The sequence below is a fragment of the Leptopilina boulardi genome, unplaced genomic scaffold (genome assembly GCF_019393585.1).
Source record: "Leptopilina boulardi isolate dan_hultmark-lab unplaced genomic scaffold, ZJU_Lbou_2.1 LbouV2_150, whole genome shotgun sequence".
NCBI classification, from domain to species: domain Eukaryota; kingdom Metazoa; phylum Arthropoda; class Insecta; order Hymenoptera; family Figitidae; genus Leptopilina; species Leptopilina boulardi.
In genome coordinates this window covers 486,017-505,101 of record NW_026137697.1, presented here as the reverse complement: position 1 = coordinate 505,101, position 19,085 = coordinate 486,017, and the positions used below count along the sequence as shown (strand labels likewise).

Below are 19,085 nucleotides of genomic sequence, written 5' to 3'. Positions count from 1 at the left end.
TACAAAAATCAACGAAATCCCTTTACTTTAAAAGAAAAATATTTAATTGAACTTAAAAACAAATCCGCACTGTTTTATATAGTGAAAATAAAACCGAGAAAACGTAAAATTTAGAAAACACTAAATAGCCATGAGTCGTGGTCGCCGGCGACAATTCTACTTTTTCAACATATTATTATGCAAAAAAACACTCCCGGAACTTGAATATTTAGTAAAATCGGAAACAAAACCTGATATTTTTAGTTATTAACACAAGATTGATTATTTAAACACTTTTAACACAATTGATTTCGTAGATTTTGTACTCACGCAAACGCGCACTGCCTCGACTCGCCAAGGAACTAAACTGCTGAAGTCATATCACCAACCAAATAGTTTCAAGTATTCTTTCAATAATTATATTCACAATTTCTTAGATAAAATTATAGAACATAATGAGTGCTATCGCAAAAACTAATAATATACCATAAATATAATTATTTTTCAACATTCACAAATAAAATATTAAATTATTTTGCATAATATGGAACTAAATATGACTTACTGCGTAGTAAAAATTCAACCGCCTTTTACAATTTATGTTGTGAACGCTGATTGGTCAATCAAAAAGAGCGGCAGAACAAAAATTTGAATTTGAATTCAAAAAATTTGTCGAACTTCTAAATACCAAATTTATAATAATATGTAATGTAAAAAAAAATAAATCCAAATATTTACTTAAATTATTCAATTTCAAAGTATAATTTAATTAAAAATTCTACTTTTTAATTTTTGAAAAATAAATAAAATAGAGATATTTAACAAAGAATTAAATGCTTTAAATTCAATTAAAATTTTTGTAAATTTAATGAAAACGCCGAAGAAGTTACATTGAAATATATATACATACAAAATTTTCCTTTGTTTACATTCTCAGATGAAAACCACGCTAATTAATAGCTGGGGATAATAGTCGTTATTATAATTATGTGATTACAATTACAAAAAATGAATAAAATTGATTCAAGATTTCCGCCAAACGTTTTTCTTGTACATTTTATATAAAAAAAAAATTAAATTCTTACATACAACATTGTCTTTAGTGATATATTTTTTTTATACATTAAAAACTGAGCCATAGTCTAAATGTAACTTTTCGTCATTGAATGATTATTTATTGAGAATCTTTTCTAGAAAAATATTTTTACTATATATGCTCATGTCAACAATATGAAGTATAAAGTTTTAACATGTTATTATATGAAAAGTTCTCCTGACAAATGCCGTACAAAATCTATAATTGTCGTTCCATTTTTTTTCAAATGTTTTTTATTTTTATTTTATTTTTTTTTGTTTCTTTTTTACTGCTCGCTACTCGCACATAACAAAACGTTTAATTATAATGTAAATAACATAAGCACGTTTAATTAAACATATTATTTTAAATGAAATCTTAATATAATATATATGTATATACTTAAAGGTTTAAAAAGAAAAACAGACAAAATTTCATGCACTTATGATCTACATACTAAAATAATTTTGACAAACTTTCTCTTTTATAAAAATAAATGATTAATGATAAAGAAAACAATTTTTTTTAAACAAAATTAAATACATCAATTTATTTATCAAAAAAAAAGCGCAATGAAATATTGTTCGTAGAATTTGAAAATTTCACGAAAAAATTTAGAAAAAAAATAATAAATTTATTTTATCCAAATAGATAGAAAAAAAGATATTCTTTTTTAATGCAAGTAGCACATTATTATGTATATCATAGCATACAAAATTGAAATCGATCCCCAGCTTCTAGGCCACGAAATCAAGTTTACCCCGAAAGAATGTTTTTCAGGTAATTATTTACTTGGTATTACAAGCTAAAGTCCCAAACTATATAATATATATATGCTGCGGTATATATTCGACGCGAATTTCCCGATTCGTGAAGCGTCCTCGTAAAGCATTTTCTTTATCTTCTTTTTTTTTTTTACTCGATAAAGTGTAAAACGTATAAATAAACTACACTTATGTTTTACTATTAACATGTGAAATTAGCTAGCATTTGCGGGATATAACAATTATTTTAGGTACATTGTTATAAATATACTATTATAAATGAAGGTATACAATATTATTTACAGGAAGAGCTCTCAAAAATCTTAACCTGCCAGTTATTATATTATATTTTCATCAATAATGAAAAATCATTATTGAATATTATTATTAATGTTACTATTATTATTCTTATTATTATTATTGGGCACTATTGCAAAAAATTTGTTGAAAAAAAGTTCAGTAAAATATTTGTAAAAAAGGCAAATGAACAAATAAAAGTATTCCATTAATATTTAACAATATCGTAGAGTATAAATATTGTAAGTACTGAAAATACAAGTCTCTTTGATATTAAGAATACATTGTTTAGAAATTGTGAAAAAAAATTCATCTTTAATAATAATGCTGTTTTTAAAATGCAAACAAAAAAATGTGTAAATTATTTACACTCAGACTTAAATGCAACTGTGAGCAATAATCTAGTTTAGTATTAATTGTATCGGACTTTTCTTTTATTAAATAGTATCAAAGTGTTAAAAATGAAAAAAAAAATGATTGTAAATAAATTAGAAAATCAGACTCTTAAACTGGCAGCATGTGTTTGTGTATATATATATATATATATGTATATAGAGCACAGACCAATTTGTTGACTATTGATAATCATATACCTTCAGAGATCTTAAAGATAACTTAAAAAATATGCACGCAACATTTCTTCACACAGCCACGCATTCATAATCGACTTATATATCTAATTTTCGACTATACCCATACGTCGGATTAATAACCGGAATTACGCAAATTATTTCTTTTTCTTCTTCTTCACATATATGGTACTTCTGTTTCCTCTATTACTTCTTCTAACGTTGATGGTTCCGCGTAACCTCGAGCTATTAATTCGTCAGCTAGAGAGATAACACCATGTTTTTGAATATTAAGATATAGACTCACGTACGTATGAGAGTCGACATATCCTTCAATTTGTGCTTGACCAACTATTCCGCTGCATATTTGAGACACTAAATCGAATGCCTCCTGTTGCCATACACCTGAGTAATAAATATTAATTAATTTAAGAATTTAAATCATTTAAATAAAAATATAACACATTTTTCTATATAAGTGATTTTTAGAAGAAAATGTCAAATTTCGTTCACATACCATTAACTGGTCGAACATTTGCTATAAATACTTCAATGGCTTGAAATGGTAAAGCGAGATAATCAGATCTTATTTTTCTCATATCGGCACTGCTAAGTGTCCAGTAACCGCCATGATCAACAAGACGAACTAAATGTTGTTCTCCTTTTGGATCTGGATTCTCTACGTAGACTCTCATCCACCTATTGTATAATTTTGCTACAAAAATCATACCTCCTGCAACAGATATAAAAATAGCATTGAAAAAAATATTACAATTTTTTTATTGTAAACGTTATTATTTTATAAATTCTTTTATATTAATTTTGAAATTTTTCTTACGACATTTATCAAATATTTCGAAATAGATAAAATTATAAATGAACTACTTTTTTTTTTTTGTGTAAGTAGAACTACATAGATAAGACATATTATTTATTTCAAAAACAATTTTTCCACTTTCAAAGAGAAAAAAATTTTAAATTTCAGGGTCAAAATCAAAATAAGGTAATTTAAATACTTTTTTTCAAAAAAAAAAAATTGAAACTTACGACAAAGTTCATCAGGAACTGGAGGTGATTCTGTTGTTTCATATAACTGCGTTATGTTTTCATCTAAAGTCCTAAGCATTGGATATGTTGGATGTGTAGGAATTTGTATAAAAAGACGATTTGGCTTGACTATATAACACACCAACACATCATTATTGACACCTTCGACTAATGATAAATGCATCAATTCAGAAATCCATGGTGTCTCCTCTTGTGTTTTTGGAACTGACAACTGATCTAAAGTGAATTGAGGATATTTCTTCTCAGGGAATTTTTGTCTTATCAGACTTAACGCTAAATTAATTCCCTCTGGAGAACCTTCTATGACACATAATTTATGATTTTTCATATTTGTAAAACGCTTCACGGAAATTCTAACATCTGTCTTAAGTCGAATATTTTGAAGAAAACTTCCTTTCTGACCAATCAATTTTCCAACCAAATTTAGTGGCACAGCAAAATCATAACTCGTACGAATATTAATGTTTGTTGGTCCTTTTATACTTCCGCCTTAAAAATTATTTAAATTTTATTATTAAATTCTTTCATTTTGATTAAAAAAATAAAAAAAAAATGTACATACCTTTTCCACTGTCTGTACTTCCTTCGCTTCTTGCTTCATCAGTGAGACTTCCATCTAAAACAGCAGACAGAGGACTATGATTCGCGGAATCTCTTTCGCAAAGTGTTTGACCTTTTGTTTCATTGTTCACGATATTATCACCAGACTTGTTACAATTATCAGGCACACTTGTATTTTTCATTTCTTCTTTAACAGAAACCTCTTTGTTTAAACGATCCTCAGTTATTTTATCTTCTTCAATAACATTGTCACATATTTTCGGTAGTTTAATTTCACTTTCAATTTGTGTTTTATCAAAGAATGATCTATTATTTGACATCATTTCGAAACAACTTGATCTTGGATTACTACCTAATTTAATTTTACGTGTTTCCTCGACAATTTCTTCTTCGTCTTCTTCTTCTTCTTCGTCGTCGTCGTACCAGGGTATACGTTCTTCAATTGATTTAACTGATTTCATTGAAATAGGCAATGTCACTGATGGCTTTCTTCCAGGTATATCTAAACTACTGCTAACTTTTCTTGGTGAGCAAATATCAATAGTTGGAGGTGATGATGATGATGATGCACTAAATGAAAATGAATCGTCTGTATTGATGCCAGAATCGCATTCAATTTTTTTCGTTTTATTTATATTATTATTTGCTTTTATTTCGCTATCCGATTTGGATTTCCCACCGGGATCAACTCGGTCCGCGCGTCGACGTCTGTACCAAAAAAGTCCAAGTATTATGGCTAATGTTGGAAAAGTCCACTTCACAAAATGCATTGATGTTGACGGCATCGTGTAAGTCCACGGTTGCAACAATTAAAATAAAACACAGCAATCTGTAACAAATTCAAAATTTATATTTCAATTTGTAATTTTATAAAAACTATATTAATTAAAGAAAAATTTAATAATTTTTAAAAATACTTAAAAACTTTTTTAAAATGCTACATTTTTTTTAGAGATAGATTAAGATTTTGTACGGATGTTTTTTCCTATTACAGAAATATAAATTTATGTGCTCACTTAAAAAAATATATAAATAGATAATGCTACAATGTAGAAAAAATTGTAACAATTCATAAATATACTTTAAATTACGATATTACTTTACTAATAATAAACTAAATATTTAACTGAGAATAGTTTGAATATTTTAATAAATTAAATTTTTTCATAGTAATGTAAACGAGAATTTGAATTTATATAATTATTTTACATAAAAATTCAAATTCTACAATTTAACCTTCTATGCATAGTACGTAGTATTGAAAGATAAAATGTGTATTAAAAAAAATGATAAAAAAAAAAATAAAAATAAGCGTGTAGTCAACAAATAATATAAATTTTGTTAAAAAATAAATTCTACCTATCATTTGACATGAACGTAAACAAAAATGCCATTATAAAATATATTTTATATTTTATAATAAAATAATGTAACAAAAAATATTTATTTATCTTATAAACAAAAGTAAATAAGAGAAAAATATGTATATTTTTGGAATAAATACACGTAAATAATATTTACATTTTAATAATACTTAAATGAAGAAAAATATAATCACATATAGTCATTGAAGGATAATATTTTAATGACATTACAGAATAAAGTTCTCAAATAACCATGATTATAATGTTGAGCGATTTAGACATGCTATCTTGCTTTTGGCGATATTTTAAATATGTGGAACTTTCGTAATCTTAATACGTGGTGGCGAATGAAATCTACATTCCTTATGAAATTAGGTCAATTTCGAACTATTTCAATGTATGTAACATTCTATCTATGATAAATCATTACTGAATTTCGTTTATTAAATTATGAATTTAAAAAAAAATCATCCAAAATTATTCATTATTCATTTCAATGAAATAATTACAGACACTTGAAAAATTTAATTGTTCAAATAAAAAAAAAAAAAAAATTTTTCATTTTATCTTTTTAATTCAAATTTCCTATGCAAATTAAGTTATAAATGTTTCAATGTACTAATTTTTTTTATTCAATTTTATATTATCAAATATTTTAAATATTAATAATTATAAAATTCTATTTTATAAATAATTTTGAAAATTAATCAAATAATTTGCCAAAAAATATTTAAATAATAAAATAATTTTTTACTAAAAACAGAAAGCAATTCAAAAAAGAAACTCCTAACTTCATTACAAAACAGTAATTAAAAAAATGAATAAACAAATAATTTCTGTTTGAACGCAATAAATATCAATTTTTCAATCAAGAGTTTAAAAATTCTTTAATTTTTTAGTAACCAATGTGTAAGAATTTAATAAAATTGTTTGACATATGGTAGAATAAAATTAGCCAAGAAATACAAAATTATTACTAAAAATTATCGGTTTTTCTTTTTTTATTTACATGACTCAACGACTTACCAAGTTTGAATCCATGCTGATGACTATTATTATTTTTTTTTAATAATTCAAACTAATAAAAATTCTAATAAGTTTTTGATAAAAAAAAAATATCAAAAATTTTAATTATAAAATAAATTAGAGGACAAAAAAAAAATACACGACAAAAATTATATAAAATAAAGAACAAGAAACAAATAAAATTTTAATATGGAACGGAGCTGCTTGTACACGCAGCACTTCGTAGTTGGCAAGGTACTATCGTTTGCATTAAAGATCACCGGCTTTCAGCACGTGTCTTTCTAAAACCAGTAAAACCAGAATATATATACGCCTCTGAAAAGCGCAGGCGCTTCTTTAATCTTTTCAAACACGTGAGACTAAAGACTAAAAGAATCCACGTGTGAATTTTAAGGGGAAAAAAAATTTTTTTTTTCTTTGAAATATGAATAACAAATTCCATCGAGAGTGGTCAGTTTTCTAATTTTCCTTTCTATATAAACTCTAAACTTTCAAACCAAAATTTCTATTGTATTTTTTCAATTTTCTAAAATTCTATTAATTTTAATTAAATCAAATATTTTTTTTTTATTTTCTTCAAAATAGTGTTTAATTTAATTTTCAGTATTTTTAAATAATAAATTTTCAGAATCATTTTTTGAATTTTAATTTTATTAAATTTCAACGTTAAGAATTTAATTTTTTATTTATAATTAAATAATCGTTGTTTATAAAAAAATATTAACGAAAAAAAATTATTCCTTGCACATAAATTAAAATTGTTGATTTAATTTTTTCCATAAATAAAATTAAAAGAAATGCATTAACTGCCCGAGAAGATTTCTCATCTCGTTGCATCTTTCCGTTACTATGGAAGAATAAAAAATAAAATTTCAAAACCGGTCACTCCTGCCACAAACCATCTTTTCGATATTAAATCAGAGCTTCGTCAAATATTTTAAACTATATTTCAAATAAAATATTTGTCTACTAAAGCATATTTTTCTAAAAAAAAAAAAAAATATATATTCGAAATCACTTTTTAATTAAAAATATCAAGTCAATATTATAATTCAAACATTTTGTTAAATATTTAAATTCATAAATAGAATTGTAAAACAATGTTTGAAATGTTTACAAAATATTTAAAATTGAATAGTGCGTAAATAGATTCATGAAAATTTTATGAGATTGTATTCTTATTAAGAAACAATGTTTAATGCACATACATAGGTATATATTTGAAACGTCAGCATATTTATGACTTATGAATCATCAAATAATTTGAAAAATTGCAAATTTTTTTTTTACATAATGCATTTTCGTTTAATAATTCCCAAGTTTCATTAAACACTGTTTATTGTTTCAATGAAAATGTTTTTTTTTTTTTCTATTTTTTGGTCCTAAAAAAAAATTTGCAAATTGTACTTAAGTGTGATTTACAAAATTAGATAAGTGTTAAATTAAATGAACAGATAACAAGTGTGTTGTATGTGGTGAAGGTGTTCTCGGTTCAACGTGCGCTTGGAATGTCCAATCGTCAGGTTAGTGAAGTAACTAGTGTAAAGAACAAATAAAATTAAGAATTTCCTAACTGGAAATAAAACTAAATACATTCGAAATTTAGACAATTTTGATTATTATTAAGACAATAAAAATGATAAATTGAGAATCCGCATTTTTGATTTCAGTAAAATAAAAAAAATTTTTTTTTTTACAAAATTACTTCAATTATTTTGTAATTTTTAAACATATTTTATTGCAAAACTCGAAAGTGGACGGAAATTATATTTAAACATTTAATTTTAGTTAAGAAATTATTTGCTTTAGTTTTCCTTTCCCTTCAATCGCGCTGTATAATTACGTGGCGTCTAGAATCGACAAAATTTCACGCTTAACTAAAGTGCATTATTACTGTCGTTCGAGAAAAAAAAGGCCTAAACTAAATTTAGAGCGGAAGACATAAAAATTTACAAAAATACTAAACTACTGTATTAGTAAGAATCCTAATCAGCGAATTATATCATCAGGAGATAAAAAAAAAAATACTATGAAATCTCTAAAATGAAAATTCGAATTACTTTGCAAATATTTGTATTATACAATTCATTAATATTAAAATATTCATAAACTTGAAATATTTACAACAAAATTTTCAAGATCATGTTTTATTTGAAAATATTTACAAGAGTATTTCCAAATTTTTTAAAACGTCTTCAATTTCAAATTACATGTGGGATTTACAAGACATTGCACTTTAGATTTATATTAAAAATCCTTAGCGACCGGTTCCTCGATTACAAGATAAGTTTTTAATAAAAATTCACAATCATTTATTTGCACGTAAAACGATGCTAATTCACATTTAAACTAGATATCTAATACAAATATTATTATTATTTTTTTTTTTTTTTGTCTTAATTCATTCATTTTCATCAAATTTTGTATATTAGTTTAACACAAGCTTTAAAATAAATATTTATTAAAGAAAACAAACATTTACCTTATGTAATTATTAATTTAAAACAAATAATTAAATTGCATAAATTATTACCAATTTCAATACATTGTTTAAAAAATTATTCAAAATTTAATTGTTGATTACAATGACAAGTCTTTAAAAATATATGAAAAAAAATTTTTTGAAATTACAAAATTAGACAACACAATATGAAAATAATGTTTGAAACAAAATATCAGAAAGCTAGAAACTCCTAATAGAAACGCATACGTCTTTAAAGAATGCTCCACTCACGCTATTTCCAGATGTCGTCCATAACTGACCCAACAAAGACTTCCCTATTATGTATTACCGAGCAAATCAATATTAAACAAAAAAAAATACCCCCTTATTTTTAGATTCAATAACAAAATAAAAATGAACTTTCTTATTTCACTTGGCAAAAAATAAAAACACCACAAAAGTCTTTTTTTAACATTTTTATAATTAACGCGTCCATGTTGCTTCAAAACCTTTGATTCATCATTTCTCTTAAAGAAAGCTTTAAAGATCAACGACTTTATTTAATTTTAAGGAAAATAAAAATTATTTTTAATTACATCTTCTACAGTATCAAAACACTTTTCGAATTATTTAAATATCAGTTTTTAAATGCAAAAAAAGTAAAGGAAGTAGAAAATAGAAAAAAAAAAAAAGACAAAAGCCGCTCGGCATAAGAAAATCAGGGCGAACACGAGGGCGGTATGCAAGTAAGATTTATTGAATGTACTCACCGATAGTTCCTTTTTTTTATTCTAAACCAACAACTCTTATGCACGGTTTTTGTGTTTCCTTTGCTGATTTATGAATAAACAATATTTTTGATGATTTTTCACAAAACAATCTTGTGTTTCCACGTGATCACAATGTTTTCCTTGGTTTCAATAAGACAATATGGCGGTCCACGATGCAAGAACCGCATGGGGAGCAGGGGATAAGTCAGGGTAGCCAATCTATAGAAATAACATTAAGAACAATGATTTACGTACTTTACCATAGTTACGCTGGACAATTTTTCACATAAAGGCTATTTCATACAAATTAAGTAATTGTGAATGTACCTTAAATTTTTTATCAACTACTTGAATCAAATTAATGTTTGTTTTTAAATGTCTGCTTATATTTAATATATTATTTACAAAAAATGTAATATTTTTAACAATTTAGATAAGTCTTTAAAATAAAACAAAGAAATTTTTATTATTTATTAAAAACTCTATATTAATGACAAATTAAAATAGAATATAAAGTTTAAACTTCTTTAGACTCAAGTTGTAATTAGTTTGTTATGATTCATTTTCATTATGATTGAAGTTTATTTTTTAATTGTTTGCAAAAAGTCGTATTAATATCTGCAAATTGGAAAAATACATTTGTAAGTATGTTTTATATATAATAATTGAAAATAATACATTAGTCGTAGTTTATGTTTGTTTTTCTGGTAATAGCAAAACAAAAACAATCGCACATAACCTATAAATACCTGCGAATTTGTATATATTTTTGTTTAATACAAAATTAACTATTTAATTTTTACGAGATGTAACTTTTTTTTAACATTTGTATAATATACAAATGTGTATTCTTTATATTTTTTTTAATAAACATTTTCAAAATTATAAAGTAATATAATAAATTATTATTAATTTCTACTATTTTATGTTAAATATTTTTAATATTCTAGGTAAAATGAAATGTTTTCTGTCCGTTTGGTAATTGCAGACAGTTATCAAGCTTCACCGCTTATTCCATTTGATTTATCAGTCTCAGAATTTCGAAATTCTAGAATTAAATATGTACCAACAATTAGAGTCTTTGGTTCCACTCTTTCAGGTAAATATTTACATTTCTTTTTTTTTTGGTAAAATTTGAATGTTTTATTTTTAATTAAATGTGATATTTATATTTAATAGAAAATTTTTATTTTAAATTAAATTTCATAGGCGAAAAAGTTTGTTTACATATTCACGGTGTATTTCCATATATGTATGTACCGTACGTTGGTGGAGACAATCCTGAAGATTTTACACATCGTTTAGCAAAAGCTTTAGATTACACAATTAATGTTTCACTTGGCTCTGCTGGATCAGACAATCAACATGTATATAAAATTCAACAAGTTAAAGGAGTGTAAGTTTTGATTTTCTATAATAATAATAATTTTTGTTAATTTTCAGCTTAAATTATGAAATTGTTAATGTTAAGAAAATTAATTTTTATTATTTCTTAACAGTTACTTAAATTATGAGAAGAATGAAAGTTAAAACAAGTGGCAAGTTTGGTATTTGAAAAAAAAAATTTATATTTTATGAAATCTGATTTTTTACAGGCCTTTCTATGGTTATCACGAAAAATTTCATCACTATTTTAAAATTTATTTTTATAATCCAGCTATGATTAAGAGAGCAGCAGAATTATTACAGGTAATAAACGAAATTTAATAAAAAATTTGTAAAATTAGAAATTTCAAATATTTTACATTTTCCAGAATGGTTCAATACTTAATCAAACACTTCAACCACACGAAGCGCATATTCCATTTATTTTGCAATTTATGATAGATTATAATTTATATGGAATGAGTCTTATAAATTTAAAGAATGTAAAATATCGTCAAGCAAATCGTCGTGGACCAGATGGTAAATTAAAGAACGAATCTCTTACTCCACATTTTGAAACAAGAGATTATTTACCACCCACTATTAAGAGACAAAGTACTTGTGAAATTGAAGTTGATGCATGGGCGTCTGATATTTTAAATAAGGAAGCAATTGAAAAAGGTTTAGATGTAAATCCCGGATTAGCTGCAATTTGGAATGAGGAAAGAGCCAGACGAATGTTGGCAGGATTCGATGGAGGAGATTCACAAATAGCACCACCAAAAAGTCCATTTAGAACAAATTTACCACCAACCGATAATGATTTATTACAAATGCAACGATTTCAACGAAAACTCATGTTTATCACACAAAATGATGAGAGTTCAACTTCTTTTAATTCAGATTCTTCGTATTATCCAGTTGAAGTTAATGATAAAATTAATTTAATTGATGCTTCACATCTTGAAAGACACATTGGTCCAAAAAATGATGAAGATAGAGTGAAAATAGTAAATGATTTATCAACATCGTCAGATACAGACATGTCATTGCATCTTGATCAATCAGAGGAATTACGAGAATTACGAGTTAATCTTGAAAGATTGCCTCTGAAAATAAATGTCCAATTATCGATAGAAGAAAGTCAAAATAGAACACTTGATCAAAGTATTTTTGATGTAGATGATGTGCCACTTGTTGATTTATTGGAGAAATTAGCTGAAAAACACAATACTGATGAACAAGTCGACGAAGATAGTATTTTAGGATCATATTGTTCGGCCGTTGCCAGTGAATATAAAAGTGACGAAGAAGTTGAAAATGAAGTTCCTGATTTAAATCTCACAGCACTTGAAATTGATAGCTTGAGTTTAAATCTAGACTCAACGCCTAGTTGTTCAGGTAAATCGAAAAAGTCTGATACGTCTTTTACTTTATTTTCCTCGTCACTCGAAAGTATAAATAAAAATGATAAGAAAGACAGTCAAAATTCTTTAAATATTCCTCAATTCGATGGCGCAAATGATTTACCAAGAAAAAGAAATTCCAGTTCTGAGAGAAGTTCATCAAGAAAAAAAAGAAAGATTGACAATAAAAATAAAAATACTTCAAATGATGTGAATAAAACATTAAATTACATTGATAAAGAATTAAAAATATCCAGTTCAAGTGAAAGTATTTCCGAATTGGATCGCACAATAATTTCCAATAATGAAATTTTCACAATATCTGAAACAAGTGATAGCGCTGAAAATCTTTCAGCAAATGCAAAAAATGATTTCACCTTGGTAGTTGAAGAAAAATTAATATGTAATTATAAAAATGTTAAAAAAAATACACTAGTCACTCGTAAAGAAGATTTATATAGTCCAAAACGTACATCGAAAAGTCCAAAAAAATCATCAAAAAGTCCAAATAAAAAATTATTAAAAAGTCCAAGTCGAAGAAGTCCCCGTAAATCATTACACAGTCCTCGACGAAATTATTCGTCATTAAATATAATAGTCACTCCTTCTAAACGTCGAAAAGAACAAGAAAAACAACAAATTCCTATACATGATGATTCCAGTGGTGATGCATTAGAAACTAATTATTTCACTCAAAAAAATGTCAATGAAAATACTTTTAAAATTGAGGCTCAACATTCCAAAGTAAAGAAAAATCTTTCCTTATATCAAAAGGAAAAGATTATAAAAAATTTTGATATTCCCGGAACGAGTAAAAATTTTTCCAATTATAATTCCGATGATGATATACTTTTTTTATCGCAAAATTCACCTGTAGAACAACATGCAAAAAGTAATTTAAATTTATCCAATTCACAGAAATTTAATTCAAAAACAAAAATTGAAAAGAATAAATTCTTGTCAAAAAAGTCTCTATTTGGAAATAGTTCCTCAAAATCGGAAAATAAATTAAATTTATCATCATCATCATCATTTCAAAAAGAAGAAAAAAAAATTGAAAAAAATTACAAGGACAACGAAAGTGACGAGGAATTATTTCTAACACAAAAATCTCAATTCGAAAAGTCAAAGGAATTTAATTCATTGAAAAAAACATTTTTATCACAAAAATCAAATGAAAAGAAACAATTTAACTTAAATACATCATTTTTTTCACAAAATCTTTTCAAATCACAAGAAGAGGAAATAAAAATTCAAAACAATAATATTGAAGACAATGAAAGTGATGGTGAATTATTTTTAACACAAAAATCTCAATCGGAAAAAAGTATTGAAGATTATCAAGAATCATCGAAAAAAATTCTAAATTCACAAGAATCAATTGAAAAAATATCGCCAAATGAAATCGATATGAATTCTGCATTTTTAATTGAAAAAAATAGAAAAGCTTCTGAAGATGAAGAAATTAATAAAAATTTACAAAATGACGAAAATTGGTCCCTATCACAGAATTCAATTGATGAAAAATGTTTAGCTGATGATGAATCAAGTAAAGGATCATTTCCCTTAGGACAAAAATCAAATTCAAAAACAAGTTCTCAAAATGATGTAAATTCTTCATCAATGGAATCAAATGACAAATTTAATGAAATTAATTTAGAAAAAAATGATAGTATTTTATCACAAATTGAAAATAACAATATTTATGATCAAGAAACTGATTCTTCGGATTCTGAGGAAAATTTGGAAATTTTACTGAAAAATTTATCATATTCAGAAAATGAAGATGTATCATCTAAAAATTGTGAATTAATTGAGGAAATAATTGAAGAAGAACAAAATCTATCAAGTGACGATACATTAAAAGCAGAAGATATAAATACATCTGATTTGAAAATTGAGGAAGAAATTAATAATGAAGTGTGTGATGCAAAAAAATTGTTAACCGTTACTTTTACCGAATTCACAAATACTGAATTAAATTCTAGTTTCAAAACAATGAGAAAATCAAATTTACATTTAAAAAATCGTTTAATATCAATAACAACAAAATTTTGTGCACCAACTCGTCAAAATATTATTGACAGTATGAATATCTATGGTATACCTTCATATAGAAATCAAGAACCATTTTACAGTAATCAAAATGATGTACGACAACATAAAGATACAGCACATCAAATTATAAATAAAAAAGAAATTTCCGAATTTCCTTCATTTAAATCGCAAATTGGTGGTGTTGTTGGTATTAAATTATGGCGTCGAATGAAAGTTAATGAATTTCATTCGTATAGTGGAAAATTAAATTCCGCTAATATTAAAAAAAATCTTGCTGAAAGACGTTTAATAACAATCACTCCTCTTTATTTACCTCCTGATAGAAAAAATGTCATCAATTGGATTAAAAGTAAAAAACGTTTAAAACAACAAAAAGATGAGAAAATTTTGCCAAAAAAAGTTGAAAGAATGAATAAACATAGAAATCAAGAGAAAATCGATCAAAATCAAATGAATATAAAAGATGAACAAGCGAATAGTGGAAGTAATAGTGAAAATTTATCTTCAAAATCAAAAGAATTAAATAGTTCTGAAGGAAAAGAACGTGAGAGTATTGGTAATAATTCTTCTTTGTACAGTACATTGAGACATTCTGAAATTTTTACAAATCAGAAGAAAAATGAAAAATTAAAAGGTGTATCACTTGGACAAATAGATTTTTCCATGGATGAAACAAAATCGGAAACTGATGTTGCGAATCAAAATTTACAAAATGCCAAAGCAATAACAACAGTGAGTTTTATAATTATATTATAGAATAATGTTAAAGTTTAAAAAAAAAATTAATTATTTTTTTTTTCAGTATCAATATTTGACAATATTGTGTTTAGAAGTTCACGTTACAACTCGCAAAGATTTTCTTCCCGATCCTCGACATGATCAAATCGAAGCAATATTTTACATTATTCACAATGACGTTCCACTTGATTCAAATGTAAAGCGTTTGGAACAAGGTAAAAAAGAATAATTTTCTTATTTTTACTTAAAAAAAAATTGTTTTTAACTTATTTTTCAGGAGCAATAATTGTTGATTTAAATGAAACGCGAAATTTACGGGGACTATATCCAGAATGTAAAATTACATACGTAACATGTGAAGCTGATTTATTTTGCAATATTATTTCATTGATTGGCGAATATAATCCAGATATTTTAATTGGTTGGGAATTAGAGACCCTATCGTGGGGTTATATTTTTCAAAGAGCTGGACATTTAGGAACAAGTTTTGCATCGACCATATCACGAATACCTGGAAGTAAATGCTCTTGGGAAACTCAAGCATTAGATTTGGAAGCATTAGCTGCTGAAATTAAATTACCTGGACGAATTGTTCTTGATATTTGGCGTATTATGAGACATGAAATTGGTTAGTAAAATATTATTATTGAAAAAGTATAAATTAAATTCAAGAATTTTTTTTTTTTCATATCTTAAAAAAAATTAATTTCAGCTCTTTTAAGTTACACTTTTGAAAATGTAATGTATCACGTGCTACGAAAAAGATTGCCGTGCCCTTCATTTAAAACACTAACTAACTGGTGGCATTCTACAGTTTTACGTTGGCGTGTTATGGATTTTTATTTGAAAAAAAATTTAGGAACTTTGAAACTTCTGGAGCAACTCGACATTATTGGTATTATATATTATTTACTAAAATAATTAATTTTTGTTTTTTACTAAAAGTCTATTATTTATTTACTGTAATAACTAAAAAAAAAAAAATATAAAATTTCATAGGAAGAACTTGTGAACATGCTCGTCTTTTTGGTATTCAATTTTTCGAAGTATTCTCAAGAGGTTCACAATTTCGAGTTGAATCAATGATGTTTAGATTAACAAAACCTTTAAATTATATTCTTGTATCACCGTCCGTGAGACAAAGAGCAGCAATGCGAGCACCAGAAGCTTTGCCATTAATTATGGAACCAATTTCAACATTCTATAGTGATCCAGTTGTAGTTCTTGATTTTCAAAGTTTATATCCCAGTATTATAATTGCATATAATTATTGTTTCTCAACGTGTTTGGGTCGTGTGGAACATTTAGGACAGTAAGTAAAATAATTTAGTTTTTAAAATATTATCTTTTTAACAATTTTTTTTTTTTTTTTTAGACGAGATCCATTTGAATTTGGCTGTACAACATTGAAAGTAACAAAAAAAACGGCTTTGAAACTTCAGGGAAAAATTAATTTTTCCCCCGTTGGCATTGGTTTTGTAAAATCGGAAATTCGTAAAGGTGTTCTACCTCGAATGTTGAGTGAAATTTTAAATACTCGTTTAATGGTGAAAAAAGCAATGAAGGATCATTCAAAGGATGATCGATCTTTACAACAGGTTCTTCATAATAGACAATTGGGATTAAAATTAATCGCTAATGTAACTTATGGTTATACATCGGCAAATTTCAGTGGAAGAATGTCATGTATTGAGGTAATTTTTTTTTTTTTTTGAAATACAGTAAATTTTTATACAAAAATTAATTGGAATTTTTTTTTTTTAGGTTGCTGATAGCGTCGTTAGTAAGGGAAAGGAGACACTTCAACGTGCCATAAAAATGGTGGAAGAAACACCAAAGTGGGGAGCACGAGTTGTTTATGGGGATACTGATTCATTATTTATATTATTACACGGAAAATCAAGAAATGAGGCTTTTAAAATTGGTGCTGAAATTGCCGACGCTGTTACAGCTGCAAATCCAACGCCAGTCAAATTAAAATTTGAAAAAGTCTTACATCCTTGCATTTTACAGGTTTTAAATTAGTTTTCATTCTGAAATATAATTTTCCACTTTTATTATTTTAATTGAAAAAAAAAATTCTTTTTGTTTAGACAAAGAAACGATACTGCGGCTATTCTTACGAAACAATTGATAATGAAAAACCGGAATATTTGGCTAAAGGCATTGAGACTGTACGTAGAGATGGCTGTCCAGCATCAGCAAAGGTAATTTTTTTTTTTTTACAAACTGATTTTTAAAAATAATTATTAAAATTTTTCTCTTCTTAATTAAAGATTTTAGAAAAAACTCTGAAAATTCTATTTGAAACAAAAGATTTATCCCAAGTGAAACAATATGTAACGCGTCAATTGGATAAAGTTTTTCGTGGTGCAGTGTCAATTCAGGATTTAACATTTGCAAGAGAATTTCGTGGTTTACGAGGATATAGTAAAAATGCCTGTGTACCGGCATTAGAATTAACACGACGTTTAATGAAAAAAGATCCACGAGCTATTCCACGAACAAGTGAAAGAGTTCCTTATATTATTGTAGCTGGAGCGCCAAATGAGGCACTTATTCATTCAGTACGATCACCAAATGAATTATTAACTGATTCAAGTTTACGTCCAAATGCTATTTATTATATAACGAGAGTAATTATTCCGCCTCTTAATCGTTGTTTAAATCTTTTGGGCGCAGATGTTCATCTTTGGTAATTAATTTTTAATTCCATAGAATAAGATCAATAATTTTAGTAATTAATATATAATGGAGTTTTTTTTTTAAAAAAAAACATTTTATAGGTTCAGAGATATGCCACATCGAGAAGTTCTGAGTAAAGTATCTTTTTTACCGAGTGATAAACAGAAAGTTACAATCTCACAATTTTTTAGCGCTCATGTCTGTTTATCTTGTGGTAATTCATCAGAGAGCAATATTTGCAAACAATGTATTGAACAACCATGTAGAACAATTATTATTTTACATGAAAAGCTTCGTTGTTTGGAAAAAAATATATTTAATACTGATGTGGTAGGGATTTTATATGTTTTTAATATTTTTTACTGTTATTGAATTTTTACTATTTTCCATTGTAATTGTTTAAATATATATGTTTATTTAGATATGCAGATCATGTACAGGTCAATTGGGCATTCCAGACTGTGAATCATTAGATTGCCCTGTTACTTATCGTCGTTCACAAGTAGAAAGGGAATATGCGTTGGCCCCCACGATACGAAAAATCATCGATGATTGGAAAATTTAGAAAAATGAGAATTATGGAAACAAAAAGTTTCCGTTGTTATTTAAATTCTTATATAGGTATTTTTCGATAGTTTAATTTATAATTTTTCATAGATATAAATTATTTGTAAATATATAAAACATTTTTTTTTTTCAAATTATAAAAAACAAGACAATTTAAATTGCAATTATGTGATCTATTTTTCTTTCTTTTTGGCTGTGTAATTATAAAATTATTTTTATAATTATAAAAAAAACAAATAAAACAATTATTTAAAATAATTCTTGAAATGTTTGACATTTTTAAAATTATTAACACTTAAAATAATTAAGACTCATAAAAATAAAAAAATTATGACAGTTAAAATATTAGG

At 25.8% G+C, this 19,085-nt stretch overlaps 2 protein-coding genes across 4 annotated transcripts; one reads left to right on the top strand and one right to left on the bottom strand.

Annotated features, from left to right (window-relative positions):
- Positions 1-822: 822 nt before the first annotated feature.
- On the bottom strand, positions 823-10,107 carry LOC127276663 (KH domain-containing protein akap-1). Of its 2 annotated transcripts, none has more exons than XM_051297258.1 (5): positions 9,917-10,107; positions 4,315-5,142; positions 3,732-4,241; positions 3,202-3,417; positions 823-3,089 (listed from the first exon to the last, which is right to left on the bottom strand). In XM_051297258.1, exons 2-5 carry the CDS (start codon positions 5,096-5,098, stop codon positions 2,863-2,865), a joined length of 1,737 nt encoding a protein of 578 aa, XP_051153215.1. In that variant the 5' UTR covers positions 5,099-5,142; positions 9,917-10,107; the 3' UTR covers positions 823-2,862. The 2 variants fall into 2 exon arrangements, with proteins under 2 accessions (XP_051153215.1, XP_051153216.1); XM_051297259.1 differs by lacking the exon at positions 9,917-10,107 and adding an exon at positions 6,704-6,942.
- Positions 8,064-18,993, top strand: LOC127276661 (DNA polymerase zeta catalytic subunit). 2 transcript variants are annotated; one of them, XM_051297256.1, is made up of 15 exons: positions 8,064-8,226; positions 10,867-11,015; positions 11,126-11,312; positions 11,512-11,605; positions 11,671-15,477; positions 15,548-15,698; positions 15,761-16,111; positions 16,196-16,378; positions 16,483-16,795; positions 16,859-17,177; positions 17,248-17,496; positions 17,577-17,690; positions 17,760-18,178; positions 18,270-18,498; positions 18,590-18,993. In XM_051297256.1, the coding sequence occupies exons 2-15, from the start codon at positions 10,877-10,879 to the stop codon at positions 18,731-18,733; spliced, it is 6,699 nt and encodes a 2,232-aa protein (XP_051153213.1). In that variant the 5' UTR covers positions 8,064-8,226; positions 10,867-10,876; the 3' UTR covers positions 18,734-18,993. The 2 variants fall into 2 exon arrangements, with proteins under 2 accessions (XP_051153213.1, XP_051153212.1); XM_051297255.1 differs by lacking the exon at positions 8,064-8,226 and adding an exon at positions 10,396-10,557.
- Positions 18,994-19,085: the final 92 nt, after the last annotated feature.

Excerpts from the sequence above, each read along its gene's own strand:
- LOC127276663 (XM_051297258.1), bottom strand. The coding sequence starts at position 5,098 with ATGCCGTCAACATCAATGCATTTTGTGAAGTGGACTTTTCCAACATTA. Across the intron at positions 3,418-3,731 it reads AGTTCCTGATGAACTTTGTC|GAGGTATGATTTTTGTAGCA; the intron begins GTAAGTTTCAAT and ends TATCTGTTGCAG. Across the intron at positions 3,090-3,201 it reads AAATGTTCGACCAGTTAATG|GTGTATGGCAACAGGAGGCA; the intron begins GTATGTGAACGA and ends TTTATTACTCAG.
- LOC127276661 (XM_051297256.1), top strand. The coding sequence starts at position 10,877 with ATGTTTTCTGTCCGTTTGGTAATTGCAGACAGTTATCAAGCTTCACCG. Across the intron at positions 17,178-17,247 it reads GAAGAATGTCATGTATTGAG|GTTGCTGATAGCGTCGTTAG; the intron begins GTAATTTTTTTT and ends TTTTTTTTTTAG. Across the intron at positions 18,179-18,269 it reads GGCGCAGATGTTCATCTTTG|GTTCAGAGATATGCCACATC; the intron begins GTAATTAATTTT and ends AACATTTTATAG.